The sequence below is a fragment of the Aegilops tauschii genome, chromosome 7 (genome assembly GCF_002575655.3).
Source record: "Aegilops tauschii subsp. strangulata cultivar AL8/78 chromosome 7, Aet v6.0, whole genome shotgun sequence".
NCBI lineage: Eukaryota > Viridiplantae > Streptophyta > Magnoliopsida > Poales > Poaceae > Aegilops > Aegilops tauschii.
The window spans coordinates 21,197,338-21,223,608 of NC_053041.3; the positions used below are offsets into that span (position 1 = coordinate 21,197,338).

General features: G+C 46.9%; 1 protein-coding gene, 1 long non-coding RNA gene and 1 pseudogene across 2 annotated transcripts; 2 read left to right on the top strand and 1 right to left on the bottom strand.

Moving 5' to 3' along the window:
- Positions 1–4,225: 4,225 nt before the first annotated feature.
- LOC109750939 (uncharacterized) lies at positions 4,226–4,954 on the bottom strand (annotated as a pseudogene).
- A 4,917-nt stretch (positions 4,955–9,871) lies between these two features.
- On the top strand, positions 9,872–11,230 carry LOC120968375 (uncharacterized). Its single transcript, XR_005762797.2, has 2 exons — positions 9,872–10,834; positions 10,928–11,230. It is a non-coding gene; the product is annotated as an uncharacterized lncRNA (long non-coding RNA).
- Positions 11,231–16,568: 5,338 nt separating this feature from the next.
- Positions 16,569–17,676, top strand: LOC109750940 (putative disease resistance protein RGA4). The gene has a single exon (XM_020309859.3). The coding sequence runs from the start codon at positions 16,666–16,668 to the stop codon at positions 17,674–17,676; it is 1,011 nt and encodes a 336-aa protein (XP_020165448.1). The 5' UTR covers positions 16,569–16,665.
- The last annotated feature ends 8,595 nt before the right edge of the window (positions 17,677–26,271 follow it).

The following is a 26,271-nucleotide window of genomic DNA, read 5'->3' on the forward strand; positions in this document are numbered from 1 at the left end:
TTTCAACCTACAAGTCTCCTCAGCTTATGCCTGGATGGCGATACATCTACAGCAGCTTGAATGTAGGAGCCATCGGCATTGAGTTTCACACGTCCTTCAGCTGGAGGTGACCACCCAGCAGGGGGCGGCTGGGTAGGCGCGACGTGCGATAATGTCGCCGGACCGCACCCAGAAGTGATCGCCATTTTACCTTCCACAAAATCACCCATTAGAAAACCGCTTGAAGCCGAGCAGGAATCGACCGGACGCTTCTACTGGCGTGGAGGATTTCATTCCGCACGTGCCAACTGCGCCAAAGAAACGTCGGGGACTAGCGTACGATCGTCATCTCCCAGCCCGTGCAGCACGTCAAACAGCCGTTCGACGTCCCATGCAAAGCAAGATGGAAATAGCTGCTGGCAGATTCCAACGTTCCGCCATGGCTTGCCATAGTGCAGCCGCCCCGTGAGGACCTACAGAAGACGTGGAGCGTGTCCTCTTTGTCCGCTTGGAAACTACCTAATCCTCTGCATGTTCTATCGATAGGAGGTTTCACAATCCACCCTCTCTTGCCCCCACGCGCGAAGCTGCCCGTCTCCTCCCACGGACGCAACCTCCATAGCCTCTGACGAGCTCCCCCTTAACACACTCCTCTCACCCCAACTCAGTGTTGCCGGTGGTGCTTCAGCTCCCTTCTTCCATTATAGAGCATTCCCGCGGGGGCTATCAACCTCGCGCTTGGTGCGGGAGGTGACACAGTTCATGCCAGATCAAGGGTCATGTCGGCCGACCCTCGTCTTTCCTTTTCAAACTTGTTGAAGAGTCCAACGCTACCCCCCTGCTCTCACACGGAGCTGATGTTGTTGCCTTGTGTCATGTGGCCATCCTCCTCCACAGCTAGGTAGGACGCGAAGATCAGGAAAACCAAAAAAGGACAACCTAATAACGAGAAGGTCCGTCACGGAAGAGAAAATATAAAGGATGTAGTTTAGGGAGTCTGATAAGGAAAGCATTGAAAGCCTCTAAAAGCTTTAGAGGGCCTCTAAAAACTTTAGGGAGTCTCATCTGGAGAGCGCTCAAAACCTCTAAAACCTTTTAAGGAATCCACTATAGTTTCTCTAAGAAGGCAGTCGGTATGCCATTAATCATAACTAGTGAAATCCCCCATAAAGATCATTATTGGATAAATATGGCATGTTTGGTCCAAAGAAAATTCATATAAATTTTGTAGAATTCTCCCTGGGAATTTTTCCAATATAGGAAGTTTGGTTTATAGGAATAAATATCATAGGAACTTTTCATATGGTCTACATGGCATGCAATCCCATAGGACAATTTATTTACATTGGGCATGACCTCATGTAAAAATTTCTTTGTTTCACTCACAACCATGACATATACCAAATCATTCACACAAAAACTACATTTTCCGGTGGTGTGCTGATACGTGTTAAATGTACTTATAATTTTAAAAATTTGATATTATTTCTCATTCAATTATGCATTGTTTTATATTTCGTTGAACTTGCCCATCAATAAACAGCTAGACGACCAGTTTATGTCAATGTGTCTATGGGTACAAATAAAACAAATGTGTCTATGGGTACGTGTATTTTCCATAATTCAAGAAAATAAGAGAACCATCAGCATATAGTTTCTCATAGGACCAGAGCCAAAAGGTGGACCCATGGGGCGGCCCACAGGGTCCACACGCACCCTTGGCAAAGTTAGCGAGAGGTATGTGCGTTGTGTCATGTGATTCGACCCACTTTGTGTTCCTGAGTTTTTTAGAGCAACTCTAGCAGAACCCCGTAAAACGCCGGTCCATAAAACACGTTTGCAGTTCGCGCAAAACCGCTTTTACGGGCCGGCGCGGGCTAGCACAGATGTAGACCCCCCAACGGACCCGTAAAAAAGTATATTCGCGAAATATGTTTTTTACGGGTCCGCTATGCGGGTTTTGCTCGGGCAACAGCGCAACGACTCGCAAACAGAAAAACTGCAAATCTGAAATTTGTCATAGGGTTTTACAAACAAGTTCAAATTCAATGACATACACAGTTTGCGCGCAAATAAAAGCGAAGTTCATTACGCAAAAGAGGGCATGCAAAGGTATGCGCCCATGTCCGGCATCATCTTGGGGATCGATCTTCACTCCGCGCCATGGAGTCCATCTTGAAGTTCATCGGCGCCACCGTAGCCACCGTAGCCACCTTTGTCGCTTGTTCCAACCCCCGCACCGAAATCATCCACATTGCCACCATATGAAGCAGAGAAAACATCACCGGAACTGCCAGACGGACCGGCCGAGGCGACCATTCTCCTCTTCAAGATCTCTCTCCTTGCCATATCATGCCATGTTTTGGTGACGTCGTCCATGTCATTGCAGTTCATTGACATGATCTTGTTATCTTCGGCGAGCAACAATGACAGCGATTTGTTTTCAGAGGCGCGTGCTTTTCTCTCCTCAATGGCAGCTTTGTGCAGCCCCTCTTCCTTGAGCATTTGCCATTTTTCTTGCTTTTCTTTTGCCTTCTTCTCGGCCAACTCTTTCTTGATCTCCAACGACTTCAACAACATCAACTCATTTGATTGCACCATGGCATCAATCTTCTCCCTCAAGCTCGATGCTTCTTGCTCTCTTTTTATCTTCTCTCTAGTCTTCTTGTCGCCATCGGGCTTGTTCAAATTTCTTGGGCCATCATCATCCTCATCTTCATCCATGTTTGTAAGTGAGCCTTTCTTTGGTGGGGATTCTTTGTCGATCAACTTCAACTTGTCGCACTTTTGGAGCAACTCCCAACAATGCTCTAATTTGAAGAATCTGCCTTCCGAAGCTTCCATGTCCTTGTATCTATGTTGAGCAATCTTGTCCTACACAATGTGAACAAAGTGATGCAATCATTTCTCATGATACATTATGATGATGCACAACTTGAACAAAGGCAAAGCAAACTCACATAGTCGGACTCCACGGTGCCACTTGGAGGTGCATTGCGTACTTGCTCCAAGCAAGCTGCCCAACGGCTGCACATAGGCTTGATGTTCTCCCAACGACCTTGAAGCGACCGAAATGTGCGTGGAGTCCTATTGGGGTAGTTTTTCATAATGCGGAAGTATTGATCTTCAATCCTTTGCCAATATCTCTTGGAGGTTTGATTAGTACCCGTGCATGCATCAAGAGACACTGCACTCCATGCTTTGATCAAAGCTTGATCTTCCAAGATCGTGTAGTTCTTCGATCTTTGGCTTTTCCCAGTTTTTGCTTGTGAATGCTCAAACGCTTACGCTTCGATCTCCTCCAACTCGTCCGCACAACCATGATCGTCCACGCCACCCTCCGTTTCATTGTGGTCGAATGGTTCGAAAGGGGCTTGATCAATGTCAACCGCGTTCGTGTCCAACAAGTTCACGAATTCGGTTGTTGCATTGTTCGAACCACCACTATAGCGAACAATAACAAGTCACGAGCTATCGAGAACAATGGCGAAAAATGAAAGAGAATAGCCGAAGACCGAAGAGATATACCTTCCGGCCATTTCGTCGAACACCTCGCTCGCGGTGGGAGCGGCACCGTTGAACGACATCGCCGGAGCACCTCCTTGCGGCGGCGGGGGGGGGGGGGGGGGGTGGCGTGAGAGGTTGAAGAAGATGGCTTCCTTGAAGCCGGAACCTTCCTCCGCTTTGCGCCCGCGGCCTTGCCGGCCTTCTCCGCCACCGCCCGGGATCGCACTGCGGCGTTGGCGCCCGGAGCGCGGGCCATCGCGGCGGGGGCAGCCGGATTCCCGCCCTGCACAACCACGTTGCCCTGCCGCTTGCGGGCAGGCGCGGCGTGTGCTTGGGCGACGGCGGCGGGGCCAACATGGCCGGCGACGATATCCGCCCGAGGGGAAGGGGCGTGCGCGACCTCGACGATGACGGGGGACAGCATGGGGTCGTCCATGGCGGTGAGGGACGGCCGGAGCTTGCGGAGGGGGGCAATGGTGGCGGAGGGTGCGGGGAGCGGGAAAGGGCGCGCGGAAATGTCCCTCCCGCCAAATCTCGCGCCGGATAGGGGTCGAGCTCGGGTCGGCCTCCCAGCCCGTGAAGATAGAGGTTGGGGGAGAAGATTTGCTGCGCCCCGCAAAAATTTTTACGGGCCGGCGCGGGATGCGGGTTCTGATCGTGCAGATTTTCTGACGCCGACCCGCAATTTGGCGGTTATTTTGCGGGCCGGGGCGTTTTACGGGGTCTGCTAGAGTTGCTCTTAGGGCATCTCCACTAGTCCCCCCAACAAGCCTCCCCAGGGCACTTTTTCATCGCCGGCGAGGAAAAATGCTCCCACTCGCACCCCCAGCCCCTTAGTTTTCGCCGGGTTCGACCAAAAACGACGCCGGCGTCCCCAATGCAATCCCAGGAAGCTGGGGGGCACCTGGGGGCTTAATCTCGCCGTTTGCAGGCGCTGGCCCGCCTGCCAGCATCTCTCTGTTGTTCTTGCTCCTCCCCTCAGCTGCCCCCACCGGTTGCCGCTCCCCCGCGGCCTCCAGTGCCCAGGCGCGAGCCCGGCCTTGAGCCGCATGAAGTCGGCGATCCCCTCGACGAGCCCCCCGTTCGCCGTGCCCTGCCCGTTCCACTGCCACACGTGTGTCGCCTCGTGGTACAGCACGCCGGTCACCTCCTTGACGTCGCCCGAGGTGTAGCCGCCGACGTAGCTGGTGCTGAGGTGGATGCCGTTGTCGCTGGTGTAGGCGATTCCGTCGAACTCCTCCACGACGAGGGTGGCGACGTCGCGAGGCCGGCGGCCTGGTCAAAGCGCTGGCCACCGGTGGTGTCCTATGGCCTGGTTGAAGCGCTGGCCGCCGGTGGTGTCCGACGCGTCGAACGTCACAGCCCGGGCCGGCGCGGCCATGGTCACCAAGAGGAAGATGGCTACCGTGGCTACCTGAAGTTTCACCAGGTCCAAACGGAGGGAGTGCGCCGGGAGCAGGGCCTGCATGCACCGGAGCAGCGCCTGGTGTACGTGGCGCTCGCCGCAGGCGAGCTCGTCGGGCGGCGGCGTCACGGCAGGGCGGCGCGCCGTGAGCGCTTCCACGGACAGCCCGTCTCCTCAAGCTTCTCCACCACCGCCCGTGTGCTCGACCCGAGGGCCGCCACGACGTCGTCTGTGACCTGCTCGACGAAATGCCGCTGCCTACTTGAGGCTCAACACTGCTCCTGGGGGGGGTGCAACGAGTGGAAACTTTTGCGCCCCCAGGCCAAAAAATTTCGCTGGCAGCCCCCCAAGCGGCGAAACAAATGCCTCCTGGGGGTGCCAACGAGTGGAGATGCTCTTAGACTCTATGCCATTGGGAACGGACACCTTCCCTGATTGGTGGCTTCGGAATAGAGTTAGCTTCCGGACGTCATAGAAAAGGGGATTTGATAGTCTCGTCATTTGCACGGCTTGGGCCTTATGGAAGCTACGAAATGCCCTGAGTTTTCAATAGACCGGAACAACAAAATGGTGCTGCTAGCCTTGCTAACGTGATCCGTGATGAACTTAGAGATTGGAAAGTTGCTCTCAATGGAGTAGGTGGTTTACAACGTTTTGTGAGAGAGATGCTAGCTAGTAGGGTTTGTGTGGGTGTACCTACCTTGATGTTCACCTACTTGGGGGAGCCACTAGCGCGGGCTTGGAGGTTCCGGGACCTACACTTGACGCTTTCCTGGAGGAGCAGGGGCAGTGGTGACGGGCGTCACTGCACAACCGACTTCCTCACTAAGGAGAGCGTGGACCGCTACTAGCCGGCACGGAGGTGGAGCTGCCCCGCCGGGCCACCGGGTCACGGACTGCGATGAGCTTCTGCTAATATCCATCCACGACCGACGGAGGGTGGCATGGATGGCCTACTCCTCGTCCGACTATCCTACAAGGGTGTCCCGGTCCACGTGGTCGAGTTCAGATGAGGAGCCGCTGCCGGATCTGGCGATATCCCCCCCCCCCCCCCCCCCCCCCGATCGATGGGTTGTGTTATCTATGTATGGATCGTTCATTGCTTCGAAAGACAGTGCGGGGTCTGGTATGATTCTACAAAACTGATCCGAAGATGTTATGTATGCATCTCGCCGTATTTTGTTCAACTGCGATGAGTTCACTCGTAGCTAAGCTTAGTGCTCTGATGGAAGGTGTTGCTTTGGCAGTTTAGCATATCAAGGCAGCAATGATCATCTAATCTGACTGCTCAATTGCATTGAATGTTATAACTAATCGCGGTCTTGATTCCTACTATGGACATCTTAGAGCATGGTTAATATTACAGCCAACAACCGGCTATATGAAGTTGCCACGTCACATATAACCACCTAATAGCCCACTTGTTAATGTTATTTATAAACATTTACTACTTTATCAGTGTTTGACCCACTATCTTGTGTCACCAGTTTTTTGGAGCTCGTTCTGCAGCTGGCTACTAATCTACAGTTTGCTTCTCTTCTCCAACTCAGCAAAATTATTATATTTAGATCCTTATATCCTGCTTACATCATATTATTACACTTGCTCTTATGAATGAAATTGTAGTTACTTTGGAAGGAGTTTGTCCTCCAAAAACTACATTGTGAGAAAATTAGGGTTGTCGTCTTCTTAGCGAATTATGGCAGAGCTAAGGGGGCAAACCGTGTGTTGGTTGCGTCACTCACCTATATTTATCTCAATGCTATTGCTAGCCGACTGTAACCTTGTTACTCCCATACAAAAATAAGACTATGTGCTTTCCCTCGTAAAAAAAACAAATGATAAAAGGGGATGTGATAAATGAAACTATTGATGGACACATAAATGATGAGATGCTCAACCGGGGAAGGAAATAGTGAGTGATCATGTATAAAAGATCACATTATTAGATGGATATGTGTGTGCTATGAGGATAGATTTAATAACATTCAAAGAAAGAAAGAAAATATCAATGCCCATGGCACTATATATAGACATAGTTGCTGTGGCTTATTGGCAAGAACAATAGCAGGACAAAGAAAAAAATCTACTCGAGTACTCCTTATGGCGCATATCAAGAAGAGCGTGCAGACTATGTGCCTGCTGGCTCTTGTTGTCATGTCTACCACTCTCTTGCCCTCTCATGTAGAAGGAATGATGATGGGTACATTCATTTTTTTTCTTTTCTATTAATATTTGCATAAGCTGTTGGATGTTATTAATTGGGAAGTTGTTGTTGTGTTCCCCATCCTCTACATGCAGATATGAAGGGCACGACGGTCCGCACGTCGTGTGTTGTTATGAAACACTGCACAATCGGTCAATGCCAGAAAAACTGTTCAACGCGTGGATATGATAAGGATAAAAGCAGTTGTGTATCCTTCGAAGATGACAACTGCTGCTGCTTCACGAAGGGAACACCGCCACCAAGATGATATAAAAACCATCCTTGCTAATGTGAAATAAGACTATTTGATGTAACTGATGTAGAAATAAACTTTAAACTTCACTCCATGAATGCAAGGATTAAAAGGGAACTCACCAATACTTATAATAGTTTATGCTCACTTAGTGATACACATGCATGTCTCGGCTTGCCATGAAGTCCTCTCTAGGAACCGTTGTCAACCTCCTCCCCTCCTTTATGAAGGAACACATCAACCATGGCTAGCAGGTCGCCTCCTCAATTGCCCTTCTTCTTAATGAATTCACACGCAATCTCTCAGGGTTGTGGCCCAGGCTGAAATCAGCAAACAAAATGTTGTTGTATACATGTTTGTTGATGATTTTTGACGCCCACATGGATGCTTGTTGATGATTGTTGTTATGTACATGTTTGTGATCTATTGAGAAAAGAAACGGTGCCATCCGCTTCCTATCTGCAATGTGGATTTTTTATATAGCATTCAAGTTCTATTGAACAAATTCCTCCATACAAAAATTGTGCCTATTGAGTTTTAAATTCCACCTATTAATCCAGTTAATAGGCCAACTCAACGATTAATCGCTACTCCCAAATCGAACGAACAGCTACCAGTTAAGGATTTCCTCAACATTAGTTGCTAGGAATGCAATTTAATGCATCTATAAAAGCAAATCCTTGGCCCGCTAGCACTTGGATATTGCGTTGTTGTCGGCTGCCACGTGCAGCTCCTTTTAAGAGGTTTTTGTGGTAGTTTGGTGGCTTCTATTTGTTGGAAGAGTTTGTTCCATTGATCACTCTGGTACTGCTCGTCCTCACAAAGACGCTTCATTCTTTTTTTCTAGAAGTATCAACTAGCCTTGGCCGCAACGCATCATGGTTAGGGCTATTGAGCGACTCGTCCAAGATGTCATCATCGTCAGGTTCGAGGCTGCTTCATGGCTTGTCGGTGTCGTTGTTGGGATTGGCGTTATTATCGTCGTTGTTATTTTCCCTCTGTTGTTGCCGCTGCCGCCCACCACAATTATTCGCCCTTTGTCATTATTGTCGTTACTGCCTCTGCCGTTGTTGGGGTTGCCGCCTCCGTTGTTGGGGGTGTCTACTATGTAGAAATCGTAGTGGAGGTTGCCGTCCACTTCCCCACGGGCATGGTGTCAGTTGGTGGGCTACCCGAGGACTCGCCGCCCCCCTCATCCATGCCATCGACTTCGCCAGAGGCACTTGCAGGGACTTCAGTGAGGTCCTCGATATTGCCCACTAGGTGGGTGGTGGGTGGCCAAAAATTCTAGCTTTTCTAGGAGACTCCTGGATTCGATAGTAAACCAAGGCCTGGTCATGGGATATTGTGATCCTCTGAATTAGATCTAATCTAATATCTCATTCAAGAGAGACTCCTTGCACTCCTCTTGGGTTCGGTCCGTCGACCAGACCGTTGGGATTTTTCCTAAGATCCAATCTGACATGGATCCAGGTTCTTTATTGCCGGCCAGATCGAGCGCCTAGCCTTGGGGCGATGTCATCGGATCATGACTCATGGTTCGGTCCGATGAGTTATCCTTGCTTTTATCCTGGTTCATATTTGGCATCGAAATAAGTGCTTCAGGCTAGTCCTCAGTCTGGTGTGACACCCAGCTTTAGCCGCCGTGACCCCCTTCTCCTCGGTGAAACACTTCGACTCGAGTCCGAGCCGCAATTTCTTTGCATTTTGGCACTGGCGGGCGTCCATCTTGCCCGAGGTCAAGGACCGGCGTAGAACACAACAGACGACCTTGTCCTCATCAGATTATGAGGGTTGGGGCACTGGTGCGGATCTGCAAGACCCGCAGACGGACCATCTAGATCCGTCCCTGGCCACTTGCCTCGCGCGACGAGCTGTGAGCGCCTCTGACACAGGGAGTCGTGGCAGGCTCAGTGGTGACAAGGACTAGCACCCATCGCCGGACGGGAGGAGCAGGGGCCGAAGCTGATGGGCGCCACTAGACGTCGACCGCCTCAGCAGGGAGTGCACGAACCGCGATGAGCTGGCTCGGTCGAGCGCAACGCTAGAGCTTCCCCGTCGGACCACCGAGGAGGGCACACACTCCAATGAGCTTCCACCCCAATCCACCCGTGAGACTACCCACGGTGGGAGTAACATAGGTGGTAACATCACATTTATCTAGGCAAAATAGATGGTGTGTCATGTAATTAATGAAGAAAGAGGGGCATGTGGTAACATAGCTAGTTACTGTAACATCACACATATCAAGAAAATATGAGTCTACAACGTAATAAATGAAGTCATGCATGACACAACACATATGTTACTACCCACTGTGGAGGTAGTAATATAGACTAGTAACATATGCATGCTACTACTCTAAGTTACTCCCCACTGTGACTAGTCTGATCGGTGGAGGGTGACGTGGATGGCCAGATCCTCGTCGGTGTCCTAATCCATGGGTTCGGACAAGGAGCCGCTGCTAGATCCGGCCCCTTGATGATGGTTTGGGTTATCTATGTATGGATTGTTCGCTGCTTGAGATGGTGGCAGTGAGGGTGGTATGATTCTACGGAACTGATCTGAAGATGTTACATGCACATCTTGCCGCATTTTGTTCAACCGCAATGAATCCACTCGTAGCTGAGATTAGCGCTCTGATGGAAGGTGTTGCTTTGACAGTTTAGCACATTAAGGCATCGTTGATTATCCAATCTAATTGCTCGGTTGCACTGAATGCTATGGTTGATCGCAGTCTTGATTCCTGCCATGGACATCTTATGAATGAAATTAAAGTTACTTTGGAAGCCTGTGAGTTTATCATCCAGAAATTAGATTGAGCAAATTAGGGTTGTTGTCTTCTTAACGAATTGTGGTAGAGCCGAGGGACGAACCATGTGTTTATTGCGTCACTCACCTGAATTTATCTCAAGGGTATTGTTGGTCGATTGTAACCATGTTATTGCTATACAGGAATAAAACTCAATGCTTTCCATCGCAAAAAAAGAGCAAACAAAAGGTAGAAAAGTGGATGTGATAAAGGAAACAATTAATGGGAACACAAAAATGGTCACCATTTATTGGATGGATATGTGTGCTAGTATTTAAGGATAGAGTTAACAACGTCCAAAGAAAGAAAAAGATAATCAATGCCCATGGAATACAAAAGATCACATTTATTGGATGGATATGTGTGCTATTTAAGGATAGAGTTTAAAAGATCACTTTTATTGGATGGATATGTGTGCTATTTAAGGATAGAGTTAATAACGTCCAAAGAAAGAAAAAAATAATAAATGCCCATCGAGTTATATAAACACTAGCATAGGGACATAGCTGCTACGACATATTGACAAGAACAGTAGCAGAACAACAAGAAAGCTAGCTACTCAAGTACTCCTAATGGCGCTTATCAAGAACATAGGGCAGGCTATGTGCCTGCTGGCTCTTGTTGTCATGTCTACCACTTGCCTGCCCTATCTTGTAGAAGGAAGGATCATGGGTACATTTCTTTCGTCTTCTTTTCTCTTAATATTTTCATACACATTTGGATGTTAGTAACTGGGAAGTTACTGTTGTGATCCCATGCGTGCAGATATGAAGGGCACAATGGTCGGCCAGCCGCCGTGCTTTGTTATGAAACGTTGCACACTCGATCTTTGCGAGAAACAATGCTTAGCACATGGATATCATAAGGGTCAAAGCGACTGCATATCTTTCACAAAAAACCAATGTTGCTGCAACCGGATATGATAAGGGTGAAAAACGAATGTCAAATAAGACTATTCGACGTGATTGATGAAGAAGATTCAATAAAATTTGAACTTTTATGTAGTAACTATTGGTTGATGTATAACTGCCAAGTGTGAGCAAGTGAATCGTTGTCTGTGGAGTGTAATCGTTCATTTATCTTTGCACATGGTCTCATTCTTCGATAAAGAGCTCTTTTATTAACTTAAAAACTTAGTATCAAATAGATACATAGCATAGCGAGTAATGTCTGACCTTTGCATAGCTAGGATACACACAACCAACACAGACAGTCTGACAAAAAAACTAACATGTTGGAACGAGTAAATTCATATAAGACTGACACTACGCCCATATTGAAGGAGGTGGTGGACCAATCCGATTATGTTGCCACCCTTTGTCCTTTATGAGGCGAGAATGTTTGATTGGCCCAAAATTTGGGGGGGGGGGGGGTAACCAGCACAACCCTTTGTCTTTCCTACAAGAAATTCTTCAGAACAAGTACTACTGTATGTGCGATTCAGTCACCCCTTAGTTTTTATTTCGAAATCTTTATGAGATTACTCATAATTCTAATAAGAGCTGCATCAACAATGATTAGTGGGAAATATCCAAAGCAACTCAAGGACTTTGGGGCTTAGGTGACAAGCATAGAATGAATAAATTAGCTAGGGAGTAGTACCAGATAAGTAGGATTTTTTAAAGAAAACCCGGATGGTCTTGGAGAACGGACTACAGAACATAGTTTAGCCCGTGAGTTATAAACAACTGAGTATCCTTTAGAGGAGTATATTTACTCCTCTAAAAATGTGTGGTTTCTAACCAAACCCTAAACTTAACTCCCTATATTTGGCTCATACATTTCATCGAACATTTGTTATGCGTCTCTGCGGTGATCGGCGGCCATGGTGACCACGTCGAGACGAGCAACACCGGCAAGGAAGACGCGTCATCGGCGACCCTAGAACGTGCGGCCATGTCCCTCTTCTTCCCCGACGTTAGCTTCTTCCGCCCAGGAGGCAACAATGCATAGGTCACCTCCTCTACCTCACCTTCGTCCGCTGCATCTCGAGCTCCGGCCACCGAAGCCTGCACCTTGATCTTGTTGTTGTTCCACTTCCCCAGCCCTCACCTAGCTCACCATGGAGCTCTCCAAGGTGAGCCATGTCTCTTCCCACCACTTTGTCTTTGTTTCATTTCATTTGTGCGCCGTGTAGCTCTAATTCACACATGGCTACCATAGCTCGAGCTTTGAAGCTCGATAGACGGGCGTCCCGCTCGACAGACCTTGGAATAGCTGATGTTATCTTGAACATCAAGATTTTTTGAGGTGATAATGGTGGGATAACACTGTTGCAATCTCACTATGTGGAGAAGGTCCCGAGTCGCTTTGGATATTTAGATTGTAAACCTTCTCCAACACCTTACAATCCGAGTGTGTTTTAAAAGAATTAAGGATAAACAAAGTATATATTGACATATTGTCAAAGCATTGGCTCGATCATGTACTTAGCTAGAGACCTGACATCTCATTTGCAATGAGCAAACCAAGTCATTTTGTGTCAAATTTGGGAGATGTTCAAGGACATGCTCTTGAAAGGATAATGCGCTATATGAAAGGTACTTCGAGTTATGGGCTTCGCTATAATGGGTACCCAAGGGTACAAGAGGGATATAGGGATGCAAATTGGATATCTGATGTTGATGAGTTTAAAGCTACAAGTGGTTATGTGCCACTTAGTGGTGGTACTATTTCCTAGAAGTCTAGCCAACAAACCATCTTAACGACGTCAATAATGGAAGGAAAACTCATAGCACTAGACACAACAACTGTTGATTCAGAGTGGCTTCGAGAACTCTTGATGGACTTGCCGGTGATTCAAATACCAATAACAACTATCCTAATGAACTATGATAATCAAACGGTGATAGTCAAGGTAAATGGTTATAAGAACAATAATAACTCATCAAGACATGTGGGAAGGAGAACGAAATCTGTCAGATTTATAAAAAAACTTTAAATTTATAGCTATAAAGTTATAAACACATCAAAGAATTTGGCGGATCCCCTCACAAAGGGTTTATCATGGAATATTGTATGCATAGAGGGAGATGGGATAGAGACCCACTACATAATTTGTTCATGGTGGTAACCCATTCTATGTGATCGGAGATCTCGTGAATTAGAATTGACGAGACAAGCTATTGGGTAAACGAGAGGAGAGTACTTACTTTTATCCACTCCGTTACGATGCTAATCTCTCGTAATCTATATGGCAGGTTAATATTTACCTTAACGTGTTCTGAATGGCTTGCCTAGGAAAAGATGTTGTCACACGGAACATCTTGAAAGAACGTACCTATATGAGTTAAGCTGTTAAACATTGCAGTCTATGAGAGTTGGATGCTCTCTAATAATATCATGAAGAGCCCCCCGGAGTATGATGTATATGCCCCTACATGCAGAAAAGCTTTTCAACGGTCTAGTATCGGTCAAGACTTTGCGTGAAACATGTTTAAATAAAACTTGCAGTTCAAGGGTAGTCCACTGTTCAGGTTGTGAATGAGCGTAGCATTGAGTTCTAGGTGGAATTTCATCTTAACAGTCCTCATCGAAATACTAATATATAAACATGTTGTGAAACCACAGGCAAACTTTATGTGCCTATGGGATCTGGTGGGAGATTATTGAAATTATTGGTCCCAACCCATTTAATAATTCAAAATTTTATCAAATATTTCTAGGAAATCCCAAAGGCCATGTGGTCCATTCATGACAAAGGGGTGTGGAAAGTTTAGTTTCAGCATGCTAGTGGAGGATGTGGTAGACCAACTTATAAGGTAAGTTGCTCCACGTAACAATAAGAGCTTGAGAAGAGGACACGCGCGCGCTCCTCCTTCTCTGTCCGCCTGCCACGTACCATGTCATGCCTTGCACGTGCGTCATGTTTCGTGATCGAGCCAAGCCGTGCCAGGACCTATGCCACGTGCGCATACTGCCTTATTTTTGTCACGCAAGAAAAAAATTGAAACTTTTTTTCTTCTAGTGGGAGACGAATCCGAACTGTCGCGGTGTATTGTTTCTCTTCCTCTCTCTAGTGGACATCCATTTATCTTCCACTACCGATGGGTCAGTTGCAACTTGCCTCGTCTATAAGAGGTCACTCCTCTTTCCAGATGAGACACACTTCTGTTCATTCTTTCAGAGCATCGCGCTTCCTACCTCTTTTCCATCTCGCTTCTCGGCATGCACCAAGGAGTGAGATAGCAGGCCTTTGAAATCCCGCCTCTTGCGATCATGTATGGGAGAGGGGCGATTATGTTTTTGAGCAGCGCTTCCGCACAACTGTTGGATCTTTTTCAACGTGGCTACAGATGATGAGTTCCCTGACGACTTCTTTCCCAACGTCGACCACCTTCTTCACAACATCACACTCGGTGATTATGCCGTTGCGATTGCAAATGCTTCTTCTTCTTCTTCTTCTTCAGTTGCGCTGTATGTTTTCTTATCCTCTTCGTTAGGGTTTGCGTTTGGTCTACTAGCAGAACAAATCGATATGGATATGATGCTTATCCTTTTTATTCTTTATTGCATGCCTAGATTCAATATCTGTTTCCTGTTCCGATTGCCATGTCTATCATATTTTATCTACTCTTTTTTGAATTAAACTTAATGAAAAATTATTCAATCGTTCAATAGTTTCCCCTACTGCTACCCATCGACGTCGCCGGTTTGCCTCGTCTTGTGTGGCTTTAGGGACATGGAACTGCGGTGGATCCTGGCCCTTTTCGGCGGGAGGGCATCATTTTTAGGAGTTTTTTTAGTTTTATTAGGGTTTGTGTTATGCTTAGGAAGGCAAGGCGGCGGTGGCTACCTGAAGATAAAATAAGATTCTTTCAACCTAACCTCCACCCAAATGTTGTTTACAGCATTGTCGAAGGGCGTGTGGAGATGTGTCTCCGGTGGATCTTTTGCGATTCTGTCCACGTTTGTCTTTGTTGGTTCTGCTTGGATCCGTTCTTTATTTGTTTGTGTTCGTGTGTTACAAGTTGGATCCTTTCAGCCTACGCTTCTCTTCGTTGTTGCTATTCTCGTGCGCTGATCTTATGGGGACTTAGAGCCCGTTCGGATCTTCTCCAGCTTCACGGAATAGCTAGCTTCCCGAGAAGCCAGTCATCGCTAGCTTCCAAGCGGACAAAGATGCGTTCGGCGGCACCGAGCAGCTCCTCTCGTCCAGAATGGGCTGACAACCCAGAAAGCGAGCCGAAGGTCCAGTTCGGTGGCTCATCAGAGAGGAAAACCGTACGAGGAGAAGAAAATGTTTCACCAATGCCACTTCGGAAGGGCATTCCAACGTAATTGAAAGCAACTTCCCCTTCTCGTTTACGCGAAGCTGCACCTCGGCTGCTCCAAAAATTTGCACTGCGGGTCGCTCGTTCTCCAGAAGTGGGATTCTAAGAGCTGTCCTGTTCGGGTGGCTTCTCGGGAAGCTGAATCGTGGAGAAGATCCGAATGGGGTCTTAGCATGATGACTTCGCGGCTGTCTAGTACACAAGATTTGCCCGGCTCCGACGAGGGAAGTGCGATGACGGTGGCGCGTCGTCGGCTCGCTACAGTATTTGTAGTCGTCGCTACGCAGTCTGCGGACCTAGATGTATTCTTTTTCTTATGTGTTCTTTGTATTACCTTGACAACTGATGAATAATAGATTGATTTTTTTTAAAACATCTTGAAGTTACAACCGAGTTTTTCCTAGGAATTTATTTTTCACACGAATCAAAGCCCTGAGAGTATATTCCTAGAAAAAAGACATTTTATACTAAATTTGTGTAAAGTTGAGTCATCTATTTTGGAATGGAGGGAGTATATCGTTGTATTCCCTGAAGAAACTTCAAAATCCAGCAAAAGAAAAGAAAACCATGAGAGTTCCCCCAAGCGATGGCGACCACTACGCCGCCGGCGGTGGCGATGGCGACTCCGCCCGCCGTCTTCGCAGCTCGTCGGGCCCCACTCCAGCTTTCTACGGGGGCAGCCGGCTCCCTTCCGTGCCGAAAGCCTTGCTCCAACAGTGGCCGCATCCGCATCGATGGATCCTCCCCTGCATCCGGCGGCTCGGCGGCGCAACGGCGGGTGAGTGACCGACCTTTCCCCACCAGCCATTGCTAGGTGTCTGATTCTTTGCCTTTTGTTCTGAAATTACTGACGCGGAAAGGGATCAACCATTGTCAGGTCTCGGGTCAGATCCCTTTCTTGCCACCCCGGACCAAAAAAGGCACCGAGGAGAAAGGAATAAACAGGGGCCATGGCCGTGGGTGGCTTTGCCGGCGACTCAAGCAAGGCACCGTCTTTCTTACACGACTTCTTCCGGTGCCCCCGCCGGCGAGCCCAAAGCTAAGCATCAGCCTGGCTTTGCAAGCCAGCAAAGCATCCAGATCCATCACCCACCAACAAGACAGAGCACCACATTTCAGCCTAATTGCTACCGTCCCCTTCAACATCTCCTAGCTAGCCTGGAAGCCAAACACACACACTCCGTTGATTACCAATTTCTTCACCGGTCTGTGGACAAAGAGAAATCAACCATGGCCATGGTGCTGGACGCATTTGCGTCCTACATCGCCGACACGATCAAGCAGATGGCGGCGGACGAGGTGGGGATGCCGCTCGGCGTCACCGGTGAGATCGACAACCTGAAGGACAAGCTGGAGAGCCTGAGGGACTACCTCGCCGATGCCGAGAGGAAGCACATCACTGACCGGAGGGTGCAGGGGTGGGTCACGAAGCTCAAGGGTGTCATGTACGAGGCGACCAAAATCCTCGACCTCTGCGAGCTCAAGGCCATGGGTCGGCGGGACGCAGCACCCTCACCCTGCTGCAACCCGCTGCTCTTCTGCTTGCGGCATCCCATGTCCGCTCACCACATTGGTAGCTACATCAGGAAGCTCAACAAGAGGCTGGACGATATCTGCAAGCTCGGTGCTGCCTTCAGCTTCATCAAGCTGGAGACCTACCAGGACTACAGGCCCGGACGGCCTTCTGCGGCTGACCGGAAGACGGATCCGGTGTTGGAGCGCTCGGCCGTGGTAGGGGAGAAGATTGAAGAGGATACAAGAGCGTTGGTGAAGGAGCTGACAAAGGATAATGATGGCATCGTGGTGCTCGCCATCGTGGGTGTTGGTGGGATCGGGAAGACCACCCTTGCCAAGAAGGTCTTCAATGATATGGAAATTCAACACAAATTTGAAAAGAAGATGTGGCTGAGCATCACACAAGACTTCAGCGAGGTTGAGCTGCTAAGGTTGGCCATCACCACCGCCGATGGAAAACTCCCTGCAACTGAAGACAAATCTATGCTTGTGCCGGCCCTTCTCAACGCTGTCAGAAATCAGAAGTTTCTTCTGGTTTTGGATGACATGTGGAGTGATAGAGCATGGACCTCATTACTCAATCGTCCCTTCAGCTACGGTGCCCCTGGTAGCCGGATTATTATCACCACGAGAAATGATACGGTTGCCCGAGGCACAAGAACCAGAGAGCCCTACCACCGCATCGACAAATTAGGGCCCCGGCAACAGCGCCAGAAAAGAGCTTAGTTGACGGGGTGTTAGTGCTGCTTACCTCGCCTCCCCGGCAACGGCGCGAGAAAAGAGCTTGATGTCTACTACACAACCTTCTTCTTGTAGACGTTGTTGGGCCTCCAAGTGCAGAGGTTGTCGGAAAGCAGGAAATTTCCCTCAAGTGGATGACCTAAGGTTTATCAATCCGTGGGAGGCGTAGGATGAAGATGGTCTCTCTCAAGCAACCCTGCAACCAAATAACAAAGAGTCTCTTGTGTCCCCAACGCACCCAATACAATGGTAAATTGTATAGGTGCACTAGTTCGGCGAAGAGATGGTGATACAAGTGCAATATGGATGGTAGATATGGGTATTTGTAATCTGAAAATATAAAAACAGCAAGGTAACTAATGATAAAAGTGAGCGTAAACTGTATTGCAATGCTAGGAAACAAGGCCTAAGGATACTTTCACTAGTGCAAGTTCTCTCAACAATAATAACATAACTGGATCATATAACTATCCCTCAACATGTAACAAAGAGTCACTCCAAAGTCACTAATAGCAGAGAACAAACGAAGAGATTATTGTAGGGTACGAAACCACCTCAAAGTTATTCTTTCTGATCGATCTATTCAAGAGTTCATACTAGAATAACACCTTAAGACACAAATCAACCAAAACCCTAATGTCACCTAGATACTTCAATGTCACCTCTAGTATCCGTGGGTATGATTATACGATATGGATCACGCAATCTCGGATTCATCTATTCAACTAACACAAAGAACTTCAAAGAGTGCCCCAAAGTTTCTATCGGAGAGTCAAGACGAAAACGTGTGCCAACCCCTATGCATAAGTTCACAAGGTCACTGAACCCGCAAGTTGATCACCAAAACATACATCAAGTAGATCACGTGAATATCCCATTGTGACCACAGATAAGGACATGCAAGACATACATCAAGTGTTCTCAAATCCTTAAAGACTTAATCCGATAAGATAACTTCAAAGGGAAAACTCAATCCATTACAAGAGAGTAGAGGGGGAGAAACATCATAAGATCCAACTATAATAGCAAAGCTCGCGGTGCATCAAGATCGTGTTGAATCAAGAACACGAGAGAGAGAGAGATATCAAACACATAGCTACTGGTACATACCCTCAGCCTCGAGTGTGAACTACTCCCTCCTCGTCATGGAGAGCGCCTGGATGATGACGATGGCCACCGATGAGGGATCCCCCCTCCGGCAGGGTGCCGGAACAGGGTCCCAATTGGTTTTTGGTGGCTACAGAGGCTTGCGGCGGCGGAACTCCTGATCTATGGTGCTCTCGGATGTTTTCAGGGTATATGGATATATATAGGCGAAAGCAGTCGGTCAGGGGAGCCACGAGGGGCCCTCGAGGGTGGGGGGGGGGCGCCCAGGGGGTTAGGGCGTGCCCCTGACCCTCGTGGCCACCTCGAAGCTTCCCTGACGTCTACTCCAAGTCTCCTGGATTGCTTCCGTTCCAAAAATAACTCTCCCGAAGGTTTCATTCCGTTTGGACTCCATTTGATATTCCTTTTCTTCGAAACACTGAAATAGGCAAGAAAACAACAATTTGGGCTGGGCCTCCTGTTAATAGGTTAGTCCCAAAAATAATACAAAAGTGTATAATAAAGCCCATAAACATCCAAAATGGGTAATATAATAGCATGAATACTTCATAAATTATAGATACGCTGGAGACGTATCACCCCTCACATTATCTTCGCGGCGTTCATCGTGGTCAGTGTCATGCGGCACATTCTCCATGTCATCATCGCCATCCTTGTCAAGACCAGCGTCAATGCCACCAAAACCATCCCCATCTAGATCACCTTGTGTGTCAGGAAGCTCCTGAGAGCTGTTGTAGTCATACCGGCCACGGCAACCAGTTGGACGATGTGTCCGTTCTCCAATGAATGATGTGAAGTTCCTCGCAACCACATCGCTATCAGAACCATTTAGCGATGTCCAACCCTCGACTAATTTCCCAAGCAAGCTGGTCATGCCAGAAACAAACTTCCTAACTTGGTGCTCAACAGGTGCCCTTGCCTGATCGGAAAACAAAAAGTAACAAACTACAAAACATATTAGAGACACATGATTAGGAAAAATAAGGCAGAACAACCATAAAAAAGCAATCAAAATGCAATATAAAATGTAATTTCAGAAAACAAATAAACATGCTTGACTACCTCAGCGGGACAAGATGGAGTTGAATGCACATCCATCCACTTGCCAAAGTTTTGTGGCCCACCAAACACACTGTAGTCTATAGCATGCTTGGCCATCAATTGGAAAAAATATCAAAAACAACTAAAGAAGTCAAAAATGAAAAATAAGAAGCAGTGACTATAATTATGGATTGCAAGGAAGAAAAAGGAGTTTCAACGGGTAACGGCAGAGCTGCCGTATCAAGACAATTATGGTTGCCATGTGCAGCCAACCATGGTTGGCAAGTTCTTTATGACTCGTTAGCCATGATGGAAGCGGTTAGGCGGTGTAAAAGATGACACAACTAACCTGCAGTTTCCTATATTTTGTATCAGAAGCCCTGTCTGCAGCAATTACAACCTTGACAGCATCATACGTCCACGCAGAGACGACAAACATATGTGCAGGTGGTGGGCCTCCTATCCCAGTAAAGTCGATAGTGGACAAATCAAGACTATCGACGTACATGAGCTGGTTTGCACAATAAAGCGAACAAGTAAATAAGAATATGACAATGATCAAATGTTGTCCAGAAAAAAGAAAACATATAGAAATGCGGGGAAAAAGGAAAAGGAAAATGACCACGGTTTAAACGTCATTGGTAGTACAATGCCCCTTGAGTCACAAGTTAAAAAAAAGTAAAACAAAGAGATTTGCCATCTACATATGTTCTTAGTTTTAGCCTACATATATTGTTAGTTGAAAGCATGTTATGTTACAGTTGCCATGTTATTATATTCTTAGTTGCCACCAGTTCAACACTGCAATTGCCATCCAGATTGTATAACTAGAAATGAACATAGGAAGTGGTTCACTATGTGTACTATAACTAGAAAAAATGAAATTGCCTTGAAAACACCAACTACAATTGCCATGTATCAATCAAACTTCAATTTGGCATGAAGAAGTCACAAAACAAAAAATAACAAACGGTTGCCACGCACGATCAACTATGATTGCCATAAAAAAATCAGATAAAAGCTCTATCAAGAACTATGGTTTGTTCAAACTATGGCCAAACAGAGATACTGAAATGCAAAAACAGTTCGGTTGCCACTTATTAACAGCTGCAAATGTTGATTTATGAAAAGAATGAACCGTGATAAGAACATTTGCATAAAGAGTAGGGGGGAAGATACCATTAGATGCAAGCGACATCCCTTTTGGTACATCTTATTTGAGAATGCATCATGCAGGAAGTCGGCAATGAATTTACACCAATTCATGTTTTTAACATCTTTCAGCTTCGCCTGCACAAACACAATTCGGGATAGAAAAGATGCCGCGTCGACATTCAATAAAAACATTAAAACTGGTAGTGACTAACTTCTGCATGACATCAAAAACAAAAAGATTGTATGTAGAAGAATAAAGAGAGTGAATTCACCAGGATAGGAAAGCACTTGTTGCTTGAGCGAAGAGATGTGGTAGGCGCAAATACAGCCGAGATCAAGTACATGAGCAACTTCATCTTAAAAACCTCGCCATGGCTTGTCATCTCCTCCAGCGAAGTTGCCAGAACAGTCATATTAGGCATGGAAGCCATTCCAGGAAACAAATGGGCAAACAAAGCTTCCTCAATCTTATTGTTCACTTCATAAGGGACTTTGATTTCTCCACGGGGGACACCCAAAGTGCAGAACACGGATTCCTCATTCAAAGGCAATCTTCTGCGTCCCGAAATCACGAATTCCCTAGAAGCAGGCTCATATATCTCGCGGAGCCAGTCACATACAAGATTTACTAGGTTCGTACACTGAACCATCATCAGAGCCTGCATACCCATCTCACCAACAAAGCTTCCTCAATCTTATTATTTAGTAACAGTAATATTTCTTGAATAAGTAGTTTGACCATAGTTTGACCAGATTTGGCCATAGTTTGACCAAAAGTCAAAAAAAGTAAAATAATTATTTATTAATACTAATATTTATTGAATAAGTAGTTTGACCATAGTTTGACCACAATTTGACCAGATTTAACGAAAAGTCAAAAAACTGAAATTTGAGCATATCTTTTTTTCCTTTTAGAATATGAGGATTCTAAAAATTTGCAAACAGGCGTACGACCATCAAAATCGGATGCGTATTTTCGTGCTGATTTTTTTGATATATTATGCATTTTTTTCAACATCGTATGCAAAAGATATGGCCGTTTTACTTTTTCATAACACTTTTTTGCAAAACATGTCCAAATTTAAGCTTTTAAATTTTCCTAACTAGATGATGTAGTAACTTAACTATATCTCGAAGGATTTTAATTTTTGAAGTTTTCATCATTTTCTTTTGTTTTTTACAAAACTGAAATGGCGATACACTGGGGCGGGGGGGTAGAGTTTGAAAATTGGGCTTTAGTCCCGGTTTGTGTCTCCAACCGGGACTAAAGGTTAGACCCCTTTAGTCCCAGTTTGTGACACCAGGACTATAGGTTAGACCTTTAGTACCGGTTCGTGTCACAAGCTGGGACTAAAGGGGCTCGTGGGGCCCCGGCCTGATGCCAGCCTGCCCCCACCCCTTTAGTACAGGTTCATGACACAAACCGGTAATAAAGGTTCAACACAAACCGGGACTAATGCATAGCCGTTCGAACCGGCACTAATGGTCACATTAGTGCCGGTTAATTTACAAACCGGGACTAAAGGGCTAAACATTAGGCCCTTTTTCTACTAGTGAGATGGGGCCAAGACATGTCATATAATGCTAGCGAGGACCAAATCTCCTAAACATAGCTAGTTTTGTCTGACAAATGAAGGATTAGGAGTACATATATGTGTACTATTGAGAACATAGGGGAGGCCAAAGCCCCTGCCAGCACCCCCTGCCTCCGCCACTGACTCTGCTTTGCTCTGCTCTGAATATGTATAGAATGAAGAATGTGCATGAGAAAATCATGAATAGCAGATGTGTGCCAGTCCACAACATGTAATGTGGCAAGTCACACATTGGCCTGGTGGAAAAAAGAGTTGCCATGTACTGCAGTCAAATATGTTGTGCTATCACAGAACAGTATGGCAACTAAGTGAGTACATGGTACATAAAAAACTACCATCACTCTACATATGACATGGCAACTGTCATACTTGATTTTCAGAATTAGTTGCCACTTAGAAGGATAGTTGATTCAGAAACACAACTATCACTCCTTGAATTTGGATCTCATGAAACTGCCATTATCCTACACAGGACATGGCAACTGATAGAGTTCATTCAGAAAATTAGTTGCCATCAACTGACAGAGTCCATTTGTTGAAATTGCCATGACTGCCATGATCCTATACATTGAAATGCACCTACCTAGATCTAGGGCTCATACTCAACTATCAAACCCCTCAATTCGACAGCAACATTAACCTGAAACAGTGAAGATCGTAGCCTTCGATACAAAAATCGCAACTAACAAATGGAAACGGAAACCCTCACGCATCTAATCGCATCAATCTAATTGCCACCCCGGGCGAGCCTCACCGGCTTGAGTACCACCGCGACGGCGACGGGGCTGCACAATGCCGCCGTAAAATAGCACACGCATGACTCCCCCGACGACGAGGACGCCGGAGCGGCCGCAAATCCGCCTGAATCTCTGGGGGAGGGGAGAGGGGGGCTCGAGAGAAGTGAGACCAAGGAGGAAGGGGGAGAGTACAAAAGCTTCCACGGTCTTACCTCCTCACTTCGGCTGCTCCAGCGACGCCGCTCTGGTCCGGCGAACACAAGCAACGGCCGTGAATGCTGTTGACTCTTCCGCCGGCGTCGCCGCCTCCTTTTCTCGTCTTCTCCTTCAATCGAGCAGAACTACTCTGTAATGTTGGTTGGGGGAAATGAATGAGACGGGCAGAGGCAATGAGGGGGGGAGTGGCCAGTCGAGGGAAACAGCGACAGAAGTCGTGCGCCACGCGTGCGGGCGCGACGACGGTTCCACCGCACGCCTCCAACTTGCAACCGTTGACGATGGAGTGGTAAACGCGTGCGGGCGAACTGCTGCATAGACCGCACGTCGCCCATGTCCTACGTGGCAACTAAAAATTGTGTCATCACGCCAAGATTCGTGCAGGTTACAATGGACGGCGATAAAGGCGTGTGGGCGGGTTGGAGAAGTGCTACACGTGTGGCAGTTAGTCTTTTCGTTATTGTTTCTAACCATAGCAGTGTCCTCGACTAATCTGATTGATCTTAAGCGTGTGCCCGCTCCTTGGCGAGGCGGCCGCAAGTCCTTGGCATTTTGCGGTGGCGGAGACAGTTATTTGTCTCGTCCGGGGTCAAGAATCGACGCAGGACACCGCAGACAGCCTCATGCGCGTCGGAGTCAGAGGGAAGGGGCACCAGTGCGGATCTGCATGACCCGCAAACGGACTGGCTAGATCCGGCCCGGGCCACTTGCCTTATGCGACGAGCTTCCCACACCTCCGGCTTGGGGGAGCCACGAGCGCGGCTTGGAGGTTCCGAGACCTACACCCGATGCCTGCCTGGAGGAGCAGGGGCAGTGGTGGCGGGCGTCACTGCACAACCGACTGCCTCACTGAGGAGAGCGTGGACCGCTACTAGCCGGCACGGAGGTGGAGCTGCCCCGCCGGGCCACCGGGGCATGAACTGCGATGAGCTTGCACCAATATCCATCCATGACCGACGGAGGGTGGCGTGGATGGCCTGCTCCTCGTCCGACTATCCTACGAGGGTGTCCCGGTCCATGGGGTCGAGTTCAGATGAGGAGCTGCTGCCGGATCCGGCGATGATGGCGATGGCGCCCCCCTGATCGATGGGTTGTGTTATCTATGTATGGATTGTTCATTTCTTCGAAAGACAATGCGGGGTCTGGTATGATTCTACCAAACTAACCCGAAGATGTTATGTATGCATCTCGCCGCATTTTGTTCAACTACGATGAGTTCACTCGTAGCTAAGCTTAGTGCTCTGATGGAAGTTGTTGCTTTGGCAGCTTAGCATATCAAGGCAGCAATGATCATCTAATCTGACTGCCCAGTTGCATCGAATGTTATAACTGATTGCGATCTTGATTCCTACTATGGACATCTTAGAGCATGGTTAATATTACAGCCAACAACCGGCTATATGAAGTTGCCATGTCACATATAGCCACCTAATACCCCACTTGTTAATGTTAGCGATAAACATTTACTACTTTATCACTGTTTGACCCACTATCTTGTGTCACCAGTTTTTTGGAGCTCATGCTGCAGCTGGCTACTAATCTACAGTCTGCTTCTCTTCTCCAACTCAGCAAAATTATAATATTCAGATCCTTATATCCTGCTTACATCATATTATTACACTTGCTCTTATGAATGAAATTCTAGTTACTTTGGAAGACCGTGAGTTTGTCCTCCAGAAAGTAGATTGTGAGAAAATTAGGGTTGTCGTCTTCTTAGCGAATTATGGCAGAGCTAAGGGGACGAGCCGTGTGTTGGTTGCGTCACTCACCTATATTTATCTCAATGCTATTGTTAGCCGACTGTAACCTTGTTACTCCCATGCAAGAATAAGACTATGTGCTTTCCCTCGCAAAAAAAAAACAAATGATAAAAGGGGATGTGATAAATGAAACTATTGATGGACACATAAATGGTGAGATGCTCAACCGGGGAAGGAAATAGTGAGTGATCATGTATAAAAGATCACATTTATTAGATGGATATGTGTGTGCTATGAGGATAGATTTAATAACATTAAGAAAGAAAGAAAATATCAATGCCCATGGCACTATATATAGACATAGTTGCTATGGCATATTGGCAGGAACAATAGTAGGACAAAGAAAAAAGTCTACTCGAGTACTTCTTATGGCGCATATCAAGAAGAGCGTGCAGGCTATGTGCCTGCTGGCTCTTGTTGTCATGTCTACCACTCTCTTGCCCTCTCATGTAGAAGGAATGATCATGGGTACATTCATTTTCTTTTCTTTTCTATTAATATTTGCATAAGCTGTTGGATGTTATCAATTGGGAAGTTATTCTTGTGATCCCCATCCTCTACGTGCAGATATGAAGGGCACGACGGTCCGCACATCGTGTGTTGTTATGAAACACTGCACAATCGGTCAATGCCAGAAAAACTGTTCAGCGCGTGGATATGATGAGGATAGAAGCACTTGTGTATCCTTCGAAGGTGACAACTGCTGCTGCTTCAAGAAGGGAACACCGCCACCAAGATGATATACAAACCATCCTTGCTAATGTCAAATAAGACTATTTGATGTAACTGATGTAGAAATAAACTTTAAACTTCACTCCATGAATGCAAGGATTAAAAGGGAACTCACCAATACATATAAAAGTTTATGCTCACTTAGTGATACACATGCATGTCTCGGCTTGCCACGAAGTCCTCTCTAGGAACCGTTGTCAACCTCCTCCCCTCCTTTATGAAGGAACACATCGACCA

Bases quoted from the DNA above. Each gene is read 5' to 3' on its own strand.
- LOC109750940 (XM_020309859.3), top strand. From the start codon at position 16,666: ATGGCCATGGTGCTGGACGCATTTGCGTCCTACATCGCCGACACGATC.